Below are 21,446 nucleotides of genomic sequence, written 5' to 3'. Positions count from 1 at the left end.
AAATCACAAGAGTCCCTCAAATGTGCAGCAAAAAATACAACCTGATCATTCGGAATATTTGTATAGCCAACTTGATTCATACTGTTTGGAGTCTCAGCAGAGGAATAGCTAAAACATTCCAAAAGAAACGCTGACCAACCCTCATTGTTCTTCCTGTGAATTTTCCCCCAGCATCATTACAGCATAGGCATATTCGGATTCTTCAGACCACTTTTCATGAGTAATTATTAAAAATGGTTTTTCTCTGGGACCTTACTCCAAAAGCCGATCATGATCACTTAGCGCAAACTTTCGACCGCTATTCTTCCTCTGATTTCTGTTGATTTCGACCCACACCATTCCTTATAAACTCTTCCATCTTCCGTGATGGAAGATGGAAGAGTTTTTGCTTCTTTAGTCACAGTGGGTATACCTGCAAAGAGAAAAAAACGAGTTAACCCTATACTCTAATTTCAGTGCTGTAAGCAAACAAGCGTAGAAGATTTACATGGTCAATCTGTTATGTCTTAAATACCACAAACGAATGATTGCTTTATCTGGTGTCTGTATGACTCTGCTTTATTAGTAAAGTTTTCCAAAGTTAACTGACTATTTTGTTCTTTCTCTCACTCTCTATCTCTCTCTCAAACATACGCTCTTTTTCCTTTATGATTCGCATTCTTTCTTCTCTCTCTCTCGCTTTTGATTTATCCTCTCATTTTTCAATTATATTGTCGCTTACTTTGATCATACCGTCTTGTTCGCTTTGCATATTAACTTCTCTCTCTCTCTCTCTCTCCCTTCTCAATCCCACTGCCTTCTTCCCACTGTTTTCTGGTACTTTAGAATTTAACCCAATATATGCCCGTCATACTTCATTAACCAATTTTGAGCAAGTTCTTTCGAGAACAAGATGCTGTCATTAGGGTAATGGGCCGCTAATGGCACTCAGCTGGTTTAGCGTCTTAAGTCCATTGCACTGTAAAGAAAGTAACAATAAGTTAGTTATGACATTTTAAGACAGCCATCATAAACGATGTCAGACTGGCTATTTGCCAAACACTTCCAAGGCAAACAGCAAGAAGTCATACAAAGTCCGGTTGCTGCTTCCAAGAGTACCTGGATGTACAAATAAACAGTGACGTCATCACTCAGAGTGACACTCGCACAGCATCCGGAAGCCAGTTGGCCACTAGTTTCCATTCGTAGTGGTTCCGCAGTTAGTTTAAACCCCCCCCCCCCCCGCACGATCCTAAGTAGTCTCCCCCACAGCTTTTTTCCCCGAATTTCAACGTTGTCAAGCGGAAAGATGTTGAAGTGTGTTCGGAAGGCGACAGACATTTGGCTTTCTAACTTAGAGCAGATGAAAATAAAAAATTACGGATAAATGGGAACATTTGGAGCCTCCAAGAGTATCTCTTGCATAAAACGTCATCTCCGGGTTTCATCAGTGCCGACGAAATCCTTAAAATAGTCTCCTCCCCCCTTCCCTGCATCAGTTTCTCGGCTCTGATCCAAGTTGGGAGTCACTCGTTGGCTGGCTGTGTGTCCCAGCAGTCCTCGCTCAGAATTCTGTGCAAGTCGGGGAGACTTTTCCCTCGAAAGTGTCGTTATGCAGGGGACAATACAATCGAGACCCGGTGGAGTATCCAGGGACAGCGATAGGAAAGGACAAGGGAAATCTATAGGGGGAAGCACAAGTAAGTAGGTCTCCGAATCTAGTTGCTTTTCTTAATGATGTAAGACACGACCATCCGTTAGAATAAGATTTACTGCTTGCTAGTGAGCTAGGTTCTTCGTTATGTCTCGCACGGCTTCCTTGAAATCTAGAAACAGAATCTGTAGTTGAGTAAGTTGGTATTTATTCTTTCGAGATAGTTGGTAGAATCCAGAAAACGATTTTCATTGTTATAATGGGAAGTGCACAATTTGAAGGGCATGCCAGGGTTTCCTTTGAGGTGTACCGCTTTGTTTTGTAACAGCCTCAATGCCGTTGTTGTAGTAGGGTTTTAGGAGCACCAGCAATGAAGGCCGTATTGCTCTATATATACTGGCTGCAAATTACGTGCATTTTGTAGTCGATTGTCTGTTTGCTGGGCAAAAAAACTGAGTTTTCGGGAGAAAAAAACCATGCTACCCAAGCCTGAGACCGAATAACTCATCCACTTTGTGCAAAAGACCCATAAAAATTCCCCACGTCATCAATGGGACTCGAACTCAGGTCTTTTCCACCCGGAGTGGAGAGGATGACGATCTTATCAACTGTGCTACCACCACGAGGGCGTATCCCCAATGGTGGTATGTATCTTCTCCGAATCTAGTGAATATTAAAACATAATTACTTATAAGTCGAATATACCAGTTATAAATATGATTTGTAATGTTATTTAAGGCATACCAGATCACAGCATGGAATTCTGGTCATTCTTCGTAACCATGGAAGTCGCCCATAGACTTATGTAATTGAGAGACAGCGCTCATTCAGTAACAGCAAACTGCAACTCAGCTAGCATTTTCACATATGTTTGTTTCTGTCCGGTATATCGACTTTGGTTCAACAACCAAATAAAATCCAACCAACGGCGATGCTGTGGTTGGAAATATCTCTTTGATGCAAGAGGCCATCGGAGGCTGGTAAGAATTGTACAGGATAACAGAAAGGCTACACTCAGTCAAATAACAATTCAATACAGCAGTGGTAACCGCTGAAAGGTAGTCGTGCCTTTCACGGATGGGGTATTGCAGCCGATGACCTCGCTAGATTCCACTCCTGTAAGCAAAAGACAAGAAGATCCGGCTACACTGGGCTCACGAACACCAGCACTGGACATAGTGTTGAGGGTCAAGCGGTACCGCTGGTTTCCCACAATTTCCTTATTTGTTCTCTTGTGGTGAATACAGTTCCCAGCACTGGACCGTGAAGGATTAGAAAAAATGTTGCCTTATATTTCACAATGATGGGAGTACCACAACATGACGAAATAGCATGGATTAGTGGACCTGTCCTGCCAAGTGTCAAGAAGGCAAGGAATTTAGACCTTGATATTGGCTTACTGTTCTTATAGAAACCAATTTAAAAACAACGTGGGGGTTAGTTTGAACACAGACTGGGTGATTGTACCTGTTGTAAAAATGATTTCCATTGTGTACTCTCTGAACTATTTGCATGTTTTTCGGTTCTATGGTTGAACAGTGACCCTCACGGATAGTTTAGGGATATAATCACCGTTCCCCCCAAACCAGATGGAAAAGATCTGGGTTCGAATCTCTTCAATGATGCCAGGAATTTTAATGGGCATTCTTTACAAAGTAGCTGAGGTAGTTGGTCTTAGACGATGGTTGCATGACTTTTTTTCATTCTGGACTTCTTTTTTTTTCTTACAGAAGTCAAATCTCCACAGAGTACACGCAATATACTGTGAACTAACATTGATGGATTGAGACGTTCAATCCATTAATATTAGTTCACAGAATGTGATTTCTTTTTCATTATTTTGCAACCCGAATTTTGAATCAATATATCTCAAAACACCCTCAGCTTTAAACATGGCCGTGTTGTGGGCACCGATTTGCCCACAGAAATATCCACATTTCGCTCACTGTGTCCAATCCGGTAGCCTATATTTCTTCATTTCACGTTCACCCACACTTTTCAAACACACACATTTCTACTAGCAATAAGAGAGTTCTTTCGATAATTTTCCCAACCCATTTTCGAAGCCATAAACGTAGATTTTGCTCGAATTAGATGGTATCGGTTGGGATTTCCCGAAGCGAGCGATACGGTTTTTATTAGTTCTCCGAAGCCTTACAATCTTTTAACTTATGAGGCATCCAACAATCCTTTTAGTCAGATCGACCCCAAAACCAAATGAAAAAGACATTTGAACGAAACAGCCAGCTGTAATATCTTTCCAAACGTCAGTCGAAAGGAACAAATCTTATCGGAAGGATGATTTAAAGAGCGAGAGAGAGAGAGAGAGAGAGAGAGAGAGAGAGAGAGAGAGAGAGAGAGAGAGAGAGAGAAAATGTTTTCCTTATTACGTTGCATATTCAGCTGTCTTCAGGTAGGAACCCAAAATAGAAACGAGATAATTGAAAATAATATTTACGTTGCTTCTGTAGATTACGCTTCCTTTTATCTCCTCTTAAGACGAATTAATGTAGAAGTTTAACCTTAAAAGGAACCCAGAAAGAACCATTCGAGGGGAAAATATCCACAAGCGATTAGATGAAACCTCAGCACAAACAGTTGTACAAAGAGATCAGAAATATCCAGTGTCTTAGGAACGCGTAAGAGACTTAGAGATGTCAGCTGACTGTACAGTCTTAAAACATCTTAAATAGTCGTTTAAGAAATGCATTTGTACATTCATTAAGGGTGAACTTTGAATCATAATAATTAAGCGCTTGAAGATTTCTCCTAATGAAAACTGATATACACAGTACCAATTATGGACTGCCAAACGTCCATAATTGGTACTTTAAACGTCCATTATCTTTAATAAATAATTAATAAATCAATATTTATTTTCGTCCGAGTTGAAATTTTACTTCTTTGAAAGGTGAGAAATCTTTGGCAATCAATAATGTGAAAGTTTATGAGATTAAGGGGTGCGTTGGGAAACATTCTGTCCATTTTTTTGGAGTCTTGCGAGGTTAGTTTGGAGTATTGTTGGTTCTTGAATTTTTTTATATTGGGAACTGCTGTTATTATGCTGGCTGTATTTGGTGAAACGCATGTGCAGGTTGATGATCATTTGCAGAGGCTTCGTGTTTAAGTTGGCATAAAGCTGTTGGTTGCCTGGATATTGTATAGGGAAAACCAAGTTTGCTATTGAGCCATTTCAGAATCTAGTACTCTAGGGAAAGGAATTTCTTGTCGGTTACTTGAGGGACTCCAGACCTTTCGAAGGCACACGATAGTATGGCAAAGGTGCATTGCTGAATATGATTTATCACTGCTTTTTAACCTGGATCGCTGTTGTTTCCTTTTTTATCAGCCATTTTGCTTTGTTTATGGGCATAGACATTTGGAATTGAGATATCTGTAATTTTCATTTCTTTGTGGTTTGGAGTTTTCTGCGAGGAATAAGTTATGAGCAGATTTATTTGCGTTAATAGTGAGATTGAGTTCTTTGCGTTAATAGTGAGATTCTATACATCTGCAAATTTGCATCCTGGCTAACTTTGCGAGTATTATCATACGCTTTTTAAATAATAAATAGCTCTAAATCATCGGTATATGCCAGCAGATTTGGATTTGCTTTCATGAGCAGTTCTAAAGGTGCTGAAAACATAGTAGTAGAGAGTACACCTCCTTGAGGAGATGCCTGTTGTGGTTGCTGTGACGAGAATATCATCTGTACTAGTGAAGAAGAAGAGATATCATGGTTATTATTGCTAGTTTGTTTAGGAATCAGAGTAATCCTGAAAGTTTTCCATTGTCTTGGAAAGAATGGTTGGAAAATTCACCTGGCCGATTTGGGATAGGGATTTTATGCCATACAAAGAAAAGACGATTTAATTTGGTAATATAAATGTTTTTGAATGAAAAGTCGACTGTATTAAAAGATGTTTCAGAATGCGTGCTTTAATTGGTAAGAGTACCAATTAAAGCACGTAAGAGTACCAAAAAATTAGACAGCTGCAATTGGCGTCAACAAGTAATGAAATGTACGGTATGCAAATGTAAGTTGTCAATGGTATGATTACAAATTCCTTGGCATCAGATAACTATTGTACACCCCTGTATTTGGTTTCAAAGGGCTAGCCTTCTTACTGTAAAATCCCCACTGGAAACTATACAAAGGTCTTTTCTCTTGGGATTGTTACAAACTACTGCCGATCCAACTGCTGACCAAAAGAAAGAAAACGAGAAATGCTAGAATCTTCTCACCACTGTTGGCAATCCACGTAGTCCTTGGCTACTAAAGGTATGGAACTGTACAGAAATGGTTCTTCTCCAGTCTCTGCGCATCATACTTAATAACAGGTCATGGATCATTGAATGCGAAGCACATACAGTTCAACCTTGCCTCTACAGATTCTTGCTTACTCGGTGATTTATTCTTGCCCAATCTATCAAGACCTTAGGAATCAAATCTAAACTACGTCTAAACATTTTGTGCCTGGAAATAACGCACTTTAATTGCAAATAAGGAAACTCTTGAAATCTTCCAAGGATTTGCAAAAGGAATCTTTAACAGATGACTTCAGCTAAACGGCTTCCCTACTATCAGGATATCCGACTTATAACTTAATTATAATTTCTTATGATATAGTTACCTGCCTCGAACAGAATTTATTGATTAACTTTCATGTTTTTACCGTACTCAGTAAAGAACCTACCATCGTTGAACTATATATGTTTTCCCTTCTTCATGTAATTTTGACATTAACCCGACTGAGTCTTCTGTTTTACAATGGCCAAGTCTACCTGAAATTTTATATACAACAACGGCTACCAGGCTTTGCCTCCTGATTTCTCCAACTACGAGACTGTTGATAGCAACCTAGTGACTACATAATAAAACACGCCTGCGTGCTCTGGATTCATGAAACCTAGTGACTAGGTTTCATGACGACCGCCCAATCTATCTGTTGTTCCATACAAACTTCTCTTTTCAGTATTCCTGATTGTTTATTTTACTTTTTATCAATTTAATTTTTTTTATTTCTATGCATTTATTACTTTATTTATTTACTCTTTTTTTCTGCTGGTACCACCGGTTGGTCTCCCAATGGTACGAGATTTGTTGGCATCCACTGGAATTTAATTTTCCCTCAGTCTATGTGGAATACATTCCTTGTTACTTTCTTCTGACAGTACGAGTACTATTGCGGTCCTGCTCCTCATGGCGTGAACGGGTACTAAGAAGCAGCCATCCTTGTGATATCTGATCCTTAGTAGCTACGTGGCCAGAAACAACAAAATAACAGAACAAGACATACACTTCGCAGACATGACATGACATAACCCCACACTCGTATCTGGCCATTTCACAGAGCTCTGTATTCATCACAGTGTACCATGGCGGAGTTGAACTAACGTGTAGGTGCCACCATATATAAGACCAAAGACCAAGACATGTCACATGTCCATGTCCGCACTTTCCTAAGGCTTCTTAATCGATTAGGTTGGGAAAGACAGATGACATTTCATATTTTCAAAAAACTTTATTGTTGGAGCACGTTTAGCAGGAGCTACAATTGAGAAAGCAAATTACTGGCATGTCGAAAGCAATCATCTCAAAAGTGTACAATGGCTTGAAGACGAAAGGAGAATGGGACTCTGAAAGGAAGAAATGCGACACAGTCAGTACTCCAAGGTCTCAGGTGTAGATAGCAAGGTTCCCCCCCCCCCCCAGAAACTTGGGTTTTTCGTCCAGAAAAACATACAAATCGACCATAGAACACACGCAATTAACAGCCATAAGACACAGCACAGCAGATGAATTTAATTATTCGGGTGGCCTAAAAATAATAGTTTTAGTTTTAATCAGCACTCCAAAAACGAGACCAGGAATTTAAAGCGAACTGTGCGTCAGAATAGAAGGTCTATGTACAGAAAATGACTGAGAAATTCAATTTAGGAAAAGGAAGACCCATTTACTTACAAACTATGCTGCGGGAGTTAAAGAATATGAGCTTGGATAGTCGTGTGCCGAAGCCAATTCTTTCTGTGAAAAATCGAAAGATTCGTCTGGAGTGGTGCCGTCAAGGGCGAGAGCGGACTGCGAAAGAGTTGAAAAAAAGATCGTGTTGGTCTGACGAGTCTTGATTTACACTAATAGCTTAGTTTAAATCAAGTTTTTGCACTAATAGTAGGGTGAAAGTGTGACGTGAACCTCACGAATTGGATCCTCTCATAATGTTTGAAGAGCGCGTTACCTCCATTCAATATCTTTCTGTAGTATCGGACCAAATTCGCACTGTGATGGTTTCTTTTTTATTGGGACTGCGATGGATTCTTTCAAGATTTTTCAAGACGTAGCCTGTTCAAACTAGAGTTTGAACAGGCTAAGAGTAGAAAACTTTCTTCTTTCCCTAATTCAAGAGACTATTCTGGTCTCTTGCTAAAGCTATTGGCCGCAACTTTTGCCCATCTCTGCTCCCACTTCTGTCCAAATCAGATGGTTCTGTTGTCACATCAGCCAAGGATAAAGCTGACCTGCTAGCATCCCATTTTTCTTCCAACTCGTGTATTAATGATCTTGGTAAAACACTTCCAACCATTCTCAACACGCTCCATTCAATGACTCCTGTGATCTTCCGTCAAAATGTCAGAAATATTTTGACGAATCTTGATGCTCTAGGTCCCGGTGGTATTTCTCCACTTGTTCTCAAAACCGGTGCTCCTGAACTTACTCCTATTCTTTGCCGCCTTTTTTCACTTTCTTGTTCCGAAGGTGTTTTTCTTTCTGCTTGGAAATTTGCTCATATCCAGACAGTTCCTGAAAAGGGTGACAAATCCCTCCCATCCAATTATCGTCCCATTGCAATTACTTCTACTCTTTCTAAAGTAATGGAGAAATCAATTAACCGCCAACTCTTAAACTACCTAGAAACCTTCCGTCTGATCAATGATCGCCAGTATGGATTCCGTCAGTGTCGATCCACTGGTGATATTCTAGTTTATGTTACCCATTTATGGACTAATTCAATGGAAAAGTTTGGTGAAACACAAGCAGTTTCTCTTGATATCTCAAAGGCTTTCGATCGTGTTGGGAATAAAGGTCTTCTAAACAAGCTTCCATCTCATCTTATGGTTTGCCAACTGTTTTTTGTAATTGGTTATCCAGTTTTCTCTCTGATCACTCACTGAGGGTGATGGTAGATGGCTCTCTGTCTTCTAACTTTTCCGCTAATGCCGATGTCCCCCAAGGTTCAGTTCTTTCCCCCACTCTTTTCCTCTTGTATATTAATGACCTTCTTCCATTGACTGGAAATCTTATCCATAGTTTTGCCGATAATAGCACATTGCATTCTACTTTCCATTTTGAGAAACCTTGTCCTGCTCAATCAGCTTCAACTTCTCGGAAATCGGCTACCAGTTCCTTAAATGCCGATCTCCAGGTAATTCTCCAGTGGGGCAAAGAAAACTTAGTTGATTTCAATCCTTCTAAAACTCAGTCATGTCTTATATCTTGCAAAAAGGATTCTTCTGCTCCTGTGCTTAACTTTGGTGACACTCCGATTTCTAGGCAAAATGATATATCTCTTTTTTTGGGATTACCCTGACTTCTAATTTCTCTTGGCACAAGCACATTACAAATATTGCTTCCTCTGCATCTACAAAACTTGGTTTTTTTCTTTCGCTCTCGGCGTTACTTTTCTTCCAAACTCCTGCTCACTCTGTATAAATCGCAAATCTACCCTTCCATGGAATATTGTTCTCACATCTGGGGTGGTGCCCCCAAAACCTCTCTCAGGCTTCTTGATTCCATTCAGAAGAGGGCAGTTAGGTTAATGAATGATTCATCTCTAACAGAATCTTTCCGCTCTCTATCCCATAGATGTTCTGTCTGCTGCATGCCTCTTCTACAGATACTTCCATGGGCTGTAGAAGATTCAGAAGAATCTTCTACAGCCCATGGTAGAATCTGTAGAAGATTCTTCTGAATCTTCTACAGATTCTTCTGAATTGGCTTCTATAATTCCCGCTCTCTCTTTAAAAACAGTCTGAACACGTGCTGCCACCAGCCAACATCCATTTACTGTCCAACTTCAAACCCACAGAACCAACTTTTCATCTTCCTCGTTTATTCATTCAACTGCCGTTTTCTGGAACAACCTTCCTTCATACGTATTTCTTGAAAATTACAGTCCACAGAAGTTCGAGTCCAATGTCAACAAATATCTTCTTTCGTCTTCTCAACCTTCAACCCAAGCAGGGTACCGAGTACTATAGGTTCTAATACCTCTCGTGTTTGGGGGTTACATATAAAAAAAAGACGACAAAGAAACTATCCACTGAGAAAACAATTGTATCCAGATGGTTCAAGGAACATTTCCAACGTCTACATGGCCGCCTAATTCTTCAGATCTAAATCCAATTGAGAAAGTCTACGATATGTTGTTTTCGAAAGGATATTTCGGCTTCGCAGTTCTCTAACGACCACAATACAACAGTGGACAAATATCCTAATGGAAGAATGGTCACATCTTGATCCTAGTAGATACTAAGTAATTGTCTCTAATTTTTTGGTCAGTAAGTGTTAGTGCATTAGTAGTCATTTTATTTGATTAACATATCCATGATTTGATCACATATGCTGGAAATAATATAAGTACACAACGCATGCAATTCTTTTATCCATTGCGGTTTCAACTTGATGTGCTAGCTACTGTTTGGTAGCCATTTTGTTTTCTGCTAGGAGTAGATAATTTTATTATTTAAAAATTTTTGGTTTTTGTTATCTTTTTGCTTTAAATTAGTAGCCTACTTTTTACTTGGATTTACTTATCATGTACAGGGCAATCTTGAGGGAAAAGGCGGGAGTTAGGATTGAAATTGAAAGTGACTGCACTTTTGCTTCAAATTGGAAATCACTGTAATTGTGCCCAGGAGGGAGTACATCATGAGGGCCTTGTCAATCAGTTTGGCTTTGGGAAGAATGTGCTAGGCTAAAGGAGTAGAATTTTTCCCAGAGTGGTCTGTACTTGTTACCAGGACAGATCGTTGTTATAGGGATGGCATATACTTATATAGAAGGGGTGCAAGGAGAGTTGCTGATGCTATCGAGCAGAGTTAGGTGGGAAAACTGCTAGCTTCAGGAGATGCACTAGTGGATTAACGATAGCTGCAGGTAGAGGTGAAAGTAATTCTTTCACTTCTTCTATTGGAATGAGCAGCAGCCTGGAAAGCAAAGTTCCGGGCTTTCAAGAGCTGCTGGGTGTTCTTATGGAGCAAGCAAATATCTGGGCTGTGTTAGGATTACTAAGAGTAAAAATAGGTGCATCTATAGTTACTTGTATATGTTGTTGTAGGATTTTTTTTAAGGCGCATTAGCAACTTAGGCCATATTGCCTATATAATATGTCTGTAAATTACGTCGTTTGTCTGTGGTCGATTTGCTGTTTGTTGGAAGAAAACATTTCTTGGAGAAAAAAAACCATTCTACCATTGCTTGAGATCGACTAACTCAGCCGCTTTGTAAAAAAGACCCATAAAAATTCCTCACGTCATTGACAATATTCGAACTCCGGTCTTTTCCATCCGGTGTGAAGAGAACACTGATTATACTAACCGTGTTTCCCACGAGGATTTCCTAGGTAAGTCATCAAACAGAAACACTGGAGGGATATCAGAAACATGGTGTGCAATTACAGAGAGAAAATCTAACTAATGTTTCTAACGTACGGCAGCACTGGAGGGGAAATTCAACTCCGTCTGTACCGAAGGGGCAAAAAAACTGTCCTATTAAGGCAACCCGAGAACTAAAGTTTATGTCCATAAATTGCCCGTGTTCGTTGGTTGATTCGCTTGTTTTTGTGAACTAAAATCCCAAGTATCCGCCGGGGGAACCTTGCTGTTCCGGCCTGATACCGATTAACTCAGCCACAGAGTGAGAAGAGCCCATAAAAGTTTCTAGCGTCACTGATGGGATTCGAACCAGGGCCTTTTCCACCCGGTGAAGTGTAGGACGGTGCTTGTTATTGCTGTGCTAATCGCGAAAAAACAGAAGGGACAGACGACTCAGAGTGATGGGGAAAAGAAATTAAGCTCTTGGTAAAGAAGCCCACAAGATCTAAGGCTTGGCATTCTGTTGACGTGGTTGGCCAGTGTAATGTCGAGTCATTTTGGTGTGATATACGCACAGGGAAAATTAAAATGAGAGTTGGGTTAATTTTATAGGCCAAATCATTCCGATAAGTATAATGAACAGCTCTATAGTGCATACTAAAAAAGAGGACCAAAATCAAAATGTCTTATAAGTGGGGTTTTAACTTTCCAGATATTGACGGTAACTTATCGGTTGATCACTCACTCAGTAGCATAGTTAACGGAATTTATTAGATGACTTTCTTCTACACCAGCAGTACTCTTGATCTGATTATCAGCAATGGTCCTTCATGCATTAAGAATCTCCAGTTTTGCTTTCTTTGACTTCTGATTCAGACAAAGATGAATCTACAATGGTCTTAGACAGTTCAAGGAGACAAAGTGATTATATTCACAACTGAAAATTTTAAATAGGAAGCGATCGTGGAAGTAATCATTGAAACTAAGTTTTTTATATCAACTAACAGATATTATTCAAGATGGATGTCAGATGAACTAATGAGATTTGTGGCAGAGAAGAAAAATGCATGAGATGCATATAAATTATGAAGAGGCACAGAACCTTCAGTAAGTAGAAACGTCTACAATGGGGTCACCAAGGGGGTTAGACAAGCTAAGGCTGATTATGAGAAGTCTTTGGCTAAGAATGTGAATAAATGTAGACAAAAGTTCTTTGCTTATATTAACACTAGAGGGAAAGGAATGAACCGCGTTTTTCTATTAGACATGAGTGGAATAACTATTGATAATCTTGTTGAAGTCCCTGACAAGCCTGATAAATATTTTTCATCTACATTCACGCGTGAAAAAGTTATATAGATGGGAAATTCAGAAGTACTCCAAGTTAAAACTGGGAGCTAAACGACATTCTTATAGCTGAGAAGAAAGTAGAAGAAAATTATTGGAACTAAAAATAAATTAGACACCAGAGGATGATGGGTTGTATCCAGTTATATTAAAATAAATTTCGAAATAGGCAAGCAAACCTTTTGACCATAATTATGCGAGCATCGTTGGAGGGGAAGTACTTGTAGATTGGGGATGTGTAAATGCCTCTTCTATTCTCAAAGGATGATCAAGATGGCGAATGCGTATTTACAGACCTGTAAACTTGACTTCTGTTTCATAGAAAATAATAGCCTCACTGGTTAAAGAAGTATTGCAGGATCGGCTTAAGAGGAACGGAAATCACATTTGGATTTGTTAAGGGGAGGGAATCTTCTCTGACTAATCTGATTAGCCACAATAACTCAGTAACCAAATAAACTGGATGCGAAAAATGATGTACGCAATTCGTATTTAAAAATTAACACACTAAATTCTTCTAGTTTGTTAATGTTCACGCGATCCTGATGGGAATAATGACTCTCAGTCATCTTTTATAAATCCACCACTGCCTTCTCTCAGTCTAAGTTTATATTCAATATGGTTTTTGTGATGTTGGAACCAAAGGTCATCGCGTAGATTGACTGGCTTAGAAAATCATCTCGAATGTTGTGTGCAGGACTATACGGAATTTACAGAAACCATACATGAGAAACGGGCGAGCTGGATTTCCTTCTCTATAACAACAACAACAACAACAACAACCCACTGGTGTTTACGAGATACTCAACGTCCGAGCTGCAGTTTGAGAATATGGCGTCCATAGATTCCATGTTCTCAAATGGCCGAATTAGTCGGTATCATGCGAGAGTAGCATGGTTTTTTTTCTCCCGGAAACTTGAGTTTTTCATTCAGCAAACAGATCTACTACGATATGTTTGTCTTTCTAAACCAGTAGGATTTTTACCGCTCGACAAAATAAGCCACAATTGCAGTCCTAAATCTTCCATCTCTTTTATCTATTCCTCTTCAACTTCTTAAAACTTATTTCCTCATCCTTGGCCATTAACTTGAATTTTTAAAACAACTTCTTCAAAATAGATGTTCGCATTATTTTTAATGAAGGCGCTTTGCTTCACAACTAAATGTAATGTCGATGTGCTGTAAGGTACCATCTTATCTCTTTTATTCCCTTAGACTTTATTCGTTTCTTTAAGACAGACAATTGTTCTTTTTCCTACGATGGAACTATGAGTTAATAGCGTGCGGATTGTTGCATATAGCCCAAAAATCCATGGTCCTAATAAAGTGGCCAGTCAGTGTATATTTCTGTAATAAGAACAATCTATTATGCAAAATTAATTGCTGATATCGTGCGTTAACCGACTATATTTAAAAGTCATCAGCATAAAAGTATTAAAGAATTTCAAGAAGTAATCCGCATTAAAAAGTCATTAACGTAATTATTAAATAGCAATGGGCCAAAACTGAATCCTTGTGGAGTTCCATTATCAAACCTAAAATATCAGACAGTGCTCAGTTATTTAAGATCCTTATAATTTCATGACAACGTGTAAGGTTTTATGCAGCAGAAAAGGGGGTGTTTGAACTTCATAGCCATGTAATTTAAAAAGCCTTAAATGATGGTTTACAGAATGAAGGCCCCAGAGAGAAATCGGTGCATATCGCATCCACCCTCTGGAAACTTTGCCAGGAGGAGAAAGGTTGTTAATGACCGATCTGCTGAGCCAAAGGCCATGTTACGTATCAGTCAGGTGTAGTGGTATGCAGTAAGCTAATTCTGGGAGACTGTGATTTCACGTAGTTGGCTCAATATAAACTATAGGTGTATATACTGTCCTACCATTAATATCCGGACACCTGCTTATCTAAAAATAACCTCTGTTTATAGGAAAAATAACAAAGTGTGGTGAAACTTTTATGACAATTTCTAGTCTCCGCTGAACACTCCACCAATTTCTTGTTAATATCCTCCCATATTTTCCGCCATTCGGTCTTCAAAATGGCGACCAGTTCAACTCTGTTTTTTTTTTGTTTTCAGTTTTTCCTTCCAAACATCCGACTGTCAAATTCATCCTAGAGGGGTCTGGGTTGGCCAGGTCAACTTTTCCATACTGATGTCCGATCAGTCTGTCACAACGCAAGTTGTATGACATGGAACCTTGTCCTGCTGATACAGGTGCGGGCCTTCCCCGACATGCTGCCACAATGTAGGTAACACATTGTCCAGGACTTTGAGATAGACCTCAACGTTCATGTTTTGTCCAAAACAAAGAAAGGTTCCAGGCCAAACCACGAAAAATAGCCCCACAACATCACGTTGCCTCCGCACTGCATTGTCCGCACGATATAGTCTGGCAGAACTTAGTCCGACCATTAGAATGGTAGACCTTCTTGCGTGGCTCATTTCTCCAAAGCATAGCTTTCCATTGGTCTTCGGTCCAAGGACGACGGGTCTTACTTTAAGCTAGAGGGCATCAGGTATTAGTCAGGATGATTAGTGGCTTGTGGGTGGCTGTACTACTATGGTAAGTTGGTAACCCATATCATTCGGTGTCCTGTGCTCTGCACTGGTGCTGACATGTACCCCAACAGTCTCACTGAAGGTCTATGTGCGCTACGACAACATCGAGCAACGATCTGAGCGGACGATTCAATTTCCTGGTCGTTTCTTTACGGTTTTAGCACCAGGCCCCTTCCCGATACGTGCTGCTTGGTTAGGACGTAACCATCAATGGAAGGGTGTCCGGATAGGATATTAATGCAGTGTAATTTCTGACTAAGGTCGGGAACTTTTATTCTTGAAAATGGTCTAGATGGATGCCGAGTTCAAACAATTTGGGTAAACACCAATTTGAAAAGATATATTAAATAAATGTAAGATTTTATTTATTAAATTATTGGTGCGACCTATCCAGAACATTGCAAGGGTTCTTTCTGCGTTCTTTATTACAGGGTGATTCAAAATTGGATCATCCTGAATATCAGAAATTAAAATTTATTAATTCTTTTACAATCAAATTATGCAATCAGGTAATTATAACTGAATAGTTTATCTGACATCCATTTAGCCCTGAACGGTATTTCTTCGTTGGGATGAAAAGCCTATTAGCTTTCGTGATTAAATCCATGAATGCTGGAACTGGCTAATGGTAACATCATTAGTTGGCCCCACTGCATAGAACTTAAAAACTGTCTAAGACCACTGTAGTCACCTTTACAAAAGCATAATCCCTTCCCTTTATCTTTACCTTTAGACTGTAATTACATCCTTCATGATCTTTCCTGGTACGTTGTATGCATTTCGTTTATATATATTAAACCCCGGTTTCAGCCATTTCAGACCTCGATATGTAGGTCGTATACAACCAAGGCAAACTTCACCGAGTCCTTTATGGTAAATACTTTTCTCGGAATTAAATGCGTGATCTTTTAGCAATCTCCTGCCATTTAAGGGGAAGTTCCCGGAAATTCGACGCAAACTTCACGACAGTTGGTGGCATGCGATTACTGTCAAAGATAAGCATCTGTGAGACAAATTAGACATAATTGTACTGGGCGCGATTTCCTTTCTTCGTAAAAGTCGATAAATGGGATTGGTTTCAGTGGCTTATCGCATCCCCAAAGATTCAAATCTGACAAAGTTGAGTGGGTTAGGCGAGTATATGAACGCACACACCATTAAAAGCAATAACTTTGTATTCATACAGAAAAATATCATCGTTATTAATTCCAAATGACTGCTAATAGCACCATCTACTGGATAGTTGCCGAAAGATCATTTTATGGCAACTTTTATTAAATATAAACGTTGTACAGTTCATCACAGTTGCTCATGACAGAAGTTGTTTAATTGGTAGGCCTATAACGTTTTATTTTTCCTTCAGCAGCCACGGATTTATTTCGTTAAGAGGGACAATACAGAGGAGTTGGGGTGGAGAGGGAAGTTACGATGGACGCCAGGATATAGCATTAGGTTGAAACAGAGGATATTCCTTCAATATCTTCTTTGATCTAAGGAGCAAAGGAGGTCATTCGTCTTTCAAACGAGCCTAGTCAAGCGATATAAAGTCCCATTACTCACAGCAGTGACAAGTTCGTAATTTATCTGCTGTCTTCTCGTACGAAACGGAAAAGATGTGTTCATTTTCTTAAGAATAGTTTTCTTTGCAGTTCCTTGCATTGAAGCATTGCTAACCGTCAAACTAACCGTCTGACGGTATAAGAATGAAGTCAAGACGTTGCTCTTAGGAAGTCACTGTTGTCTTGGTAACTGTGACTGTTGCTATGGTACAGTGAGGCTGTTGTCAAGGTAGCTGCGACAACAGATTCTCTCCAGAGAGAAGGTTTCTGACAAGAGACCAATTTAATTCCACTCTACGATAAGCAGTGAAGAAATACTTAAGAAATCTAATACCCTGATGTCCGAAAAGAAACAAATACTGAGTATTTATTGTTAAAAATTTCCTGAATTTTGAATAAATAGTCTTTAAATAAATATGAATAGAAGTATACCAGTGCTGAAAGTTAAGTGATAAGCGCAAAATATAAGAAAATAATTTAAAAATATAAACAGAGAATAAACTTTCCAGATATATGTGTCGCTTATAATTAAGTCAAGTTGTAAAGGAACAGTTAAAGGATTTTGGAAGCGAAATAAGAACAACTACACGCAGTTGTAAACAATAGCTGGAATATGACAACGTGTGATTGTTGCCTCAATGACTCAAAATGCTATTTTTATGTATATAAGCGATCTTAGACTGCTGCCATCTTTCTAGTTTTAAACGAACTACATCCTGAAGTGGAGGGTGACGAAGTTGTATCCAGTTACCTTAATAAAAAATATAAACAAGAACTGTAATAAGAAAAATATGAAATACGTGAAGTATAAAGTCATCACGTTTTGTGCCAATACAAGAAGGTGTCATCATGTTAGTCACAGAGGCTACTTGTCAGTACTGCTTGACTTTCCTCTGCCCTCTTACACTACAACCGATATATTTCTATTTCTCCTATCCAATACAATCTGTCTTTGTTGAAGAATTTTCATACCCCTTTCACATTGCCTCTTCCAACTTTTCTGGCTTACATCCACTTTCTGTACGAAAGTTACAATCACACTGTTCCTCTTTGTCCCGTTATGGAGAAGTTGAAGCTCAAATTGGAACTGTACAGCTCAAAGTTTTTCCTTTTGGTCTTCAGAAACTCTTTCATTTTTGTCTCATCTCTCATCCTCCGTGATGCTCTTCTCTAAAATAAACCTCGCAAAGAATCTTTTCGTTTTCTATCGTGGTTGTTTACACACGCTGCATAGAAGCCAGCAGACAGTTCTAGTATAAAGATCGACTCTCTCTCTCTCTCTCTTTCTCTCTGTTTCCCTCCCAACACATCTCTGACTGACACTTCGTTGGAAGGCGGGGATAAAGTGCAGAAAACCAGTCGAGAAAAAGATGTGGCGCATACAGACGATTTCTTAGCTTTTCCATTTTTACGAAAGCTGGATATAAATCGAAAATGGATTTTTTCGATGTACAGTTTTATTTCTTTTTTGTTTCCTATAGTCAATTGAATTTTAAAGGGATTAAAAGACCGCTATTCTCAACTACTAGAATAAATAAACAAACAAGATGAATTTCCATTTTTACACGAACATGAGTGCTTATTATACAGTGCCACTAGAGAGCATCATGAACTAGTAATAAACTTCCAGATTTCATATATTCTGTGACACCAAATTAATTAAAATATTAAATATAAACAGATAAATGTCATCAGAAGTATTGGGGGACTTCTGGATAAACACATGATGTGCAATAACTGATCATTAATCTCAGCACTTTGAAGATTTTTCAGAGAAAGGTAAGAAGAAGAAGAAGAAGAGGAGATCATGATTGATGTCTTCGACTATATTTTTATCTAAATTGCTGCCTAATCCTTATTCCGTGGCCATTCAGCCTTCATTTCCTGGCTTTCTTACCTTGACACAGCTAATCGTGTGTTGCTATGGCAACCGAACTTAAGAAGATCGCTTCTTTTCACCTTTTTTCTTTTGTTTAGCATTTAGCCTTTTTATAAAGACTTCAATGTACATACATTAATGCACTTCTGGAAGGAATTACTTCTTTTTAGGAAGCTGCTTCCATTTTTCAAGTGATTAGTGTCCTTTGGACAATATTAGTGTAGTTTTTTAGTAGTAATGTTATCTTCAGCATCCTACACATCGAAGTATGCATCACTTATGAGGATTCAGGAATCGATCGATCGCTGGGATGGGAGAAAAAAAATTAAAGAAAATGTTCACATGAAAGTGAAGTACTCCTTGGTGTGTATTTTATTTTATTGCTGTAAGAGTAAACAAGTTCCAAATGGGAGACTGAAGTAAATGAAAATTCCATCTTAACAATATGTTGCTACGCAACTAGGAATGATTCTTACAAGATCTCGTAATTAAGGAACTGTATAATGAAAGAGATTCGTCGTAAGAATACAAAAAGAAAGCAGTTTACACTGACAAAGTCTGAAATTCCCAATTAGTACAGCCACAGTAAGACGTTCTTTTCGGAATTCGTCGCAGTTTTAGTTCTTGTGAGAGTCGACACTATGTTAACAAAAGTACTGGAACACTGAAAGAAAAGATTCAATCAGGTGACCAAAACGTTCGTGCAGTTTTTTTCAAGGTTAATATTTTGGCAAAAATTAGGTGGAACCCATTGTAGATGGTGTTACAATTAATGAACAAGGCCCAAAAATGGCTCAGAATTTTAAATCGAGGAACGACTAATCACCATTGATGACAAAGAATTGAAGACCGCTGTTGAGTCGCATTCAAGCCAAATACGTCAGAAAGATTCAATGTTAGTGATGAAACCATTCATTTTAAATTGCATCGACTGAACAAATGGGTTCAACGTAGACTCATAGCAGACAATAGACTCTACAGACTATCAATTTAATTAATCATCATTGCTTTTTATTAACAAAAATGAACCAGTTTTGAACCGGTTATGAAGTTAGTTGAAAAATGGCTTATGTGCGCAATTCTAAACAGTCACGTTATCGGTGATTATCCGCAGACATCAAGACCAGGCTTCACCAATAGAAGATTTTGCCTGGGTCTGAAAGAACATAGCATGTGCTTCTACCCTCTGGCCAAATGATCACAGGAGACAGTAAAGTGTTTTTGTTCATGATTTTTACGAATAGTTTCATTTTTTTACCTAAAAATTAGCACGATCGTTTATGGTCACCTGGTACTCTACCCTGAATTAAGCTTCAACAACTTTATACCCTGAATTACAGCTCCAACTTCAACTGCTCGGAGATCCCTTGTCAAATTACACGATCTTCTAGTCGATCTTCAACTTTTACATTTTACATTTAGCTGCTTCTACTTGTTATCATGTTTCAGAACAGAAATTTTCGAATTGCTGAGGAATTCCGAGATCCATCGGGTGCTGTCTGGCTCCAAGAATCTTACCATCTGTCCACATTACATCACTGATCGCATTTCTCATTGTATAAACCAAACGATCTGCAGTTTCATTCACATCTCTTGCAATTCGTTTGAGGTTTCACTTAGAATTTGAATTCTTATTGACGTGAGTTAAGCATCAAAGGTGTTGGATCAATGATGTGAGTTAAGTATTAAAATAACTAAGGCTGTGAGGCGTCAGTATGTTGTATCTGTAAGTGTATGTTACAGATACAGTTAAAGACGAAAAAGAAAAATTAATTTGCAATTTTGCTTCTATTCGATAATAATTAATCATGTATCTATTGAATTAATCAGTTAAAAAATACAGACACCGGAAAAAAATTACTCACTTTGGAGTATTTAGGGCATATAACAACAGTTCGTACACGTGTATCTTCTACTGTTTACCAACTATGAATGAAAAGCAAGGGCTTCCACCAGGAAATATGGGGCGCAGAAAGATTTCCCATCAGGATCTAAGCCTTATTTGGTACTGAACTTTTTTCCAACGAGCGTTTAGTGGAATTAAAGAGGAACTTTTACAAAGTCTGTTTGGGCCAGCAAACAAGAAGTGAGAGGTCTGACGAAGCCCCATTTGATAATTACATACATGAAGAAGTGTCTTTACCCGGTTGTGTATGTATGGCGCAGTTCTTTGGTCATCGGCTTCATCTAAACAAAGAGATGCACAAACCGACCACAAGGTCGAGATCAATATTGCACATTTATGTTTCCAGGACAACCTTATGCCCTGGAAACATAGATTACAAGAAATAAAGCTAAGTACCATTGCTAATCAAAGCAACGGTCAAATTGGTGCAACAAATCTTAGTGGCACGTGGAAATTAATGGAGAATCATATGTCCAGATAACAAAACAGAAGAAGAAAACTGGAATGGAATTTAAAGGAATGGCTGCTCCTTTGAGAATAATCCCGACAAATAAACTTGGTTTAGTAAACGCCAGTTATTAACCTAAGTAAATTTAATGAAGACAAACGGTACAGAAAGGATATATTTAAAGAAACATACAAAATTTATGCAATGAACTTTCCATGACTCAAATATCTTGAATGATCATCTGGACGTTGTGATCTCAGGAAAGGGGTATGAAGTTACAAGTAGGTGCTGAGGTGGACCAGATGTACTTCAAGCTTTATCTTCGGTGTGTTAAAAAATTCGTACCAGTCACGAGGGAATGGTAGAGTGTTTAAACTGGCCAGCCAAGTCATCTTGAACGGAAAGTGAAAACACAACAGCATCCACTAAACCTGAAGGAGCTCAGTTGTTTTTAAAAAGGCCTAATTTTGATAAAAAATATTTAAGGGATGTAGTTGAAACCCTTCCAAAGATAATT

At 38.7% G+C, this 21,446-nt stretch overlaps 1 protein-coding gene across 3 annotated transcripts in view; it reads left to right on the top strand.

Moving 5' to 3' along the window:
* Positions 1-21,446, top strand: part of LOC150077929 (Kv channel-interacting protein 4-like) — a 322,570-nt gene that overhangs the window by 248,260 nt on the left and 52,864 nt on the right. Inside the window, exon 1 of one of the 3 annotated variants that reach the window (XM_090385342.1) lies at positions 1,290-1,679. The exons of the other annotated variants lie outside the window; for them this stretch is intronic. Coding sequence (XP_090241468.1) covers positions 1,592-1,679 — 88 coding nt within the window. The 5' untranslated portion in view covers positions 1,290-1,591. Of the gene's footprint in view, positions 1-1,289; positions 1,680-21,446 lie in introns of those variants that run through there. 3 annotated transcript variants of the gene reach the window in all.

This window comes from Mastigoproctus giganteus, chromosome 11 (genome assembly GCF_048544385.1).
Source record: "Mastigoproctus giganteus isolate SK-2022 chromosome 11, ASM4854438v1, whole genome shotgun sequence".
In the NCBI taxonomy this organism is placed as follows: domain Eukaryota; kingdom Metazoa; phylum Arthropoda; class Arachnida; order Uropygi; family Thelyphonidae; genus Mastigoproctus; species Mastigoproctus giganteus.
Note: the sequence above shows the minus strand (reverse complement) of the source record. Positions and strands in the feature narration are given on the sequence as shown.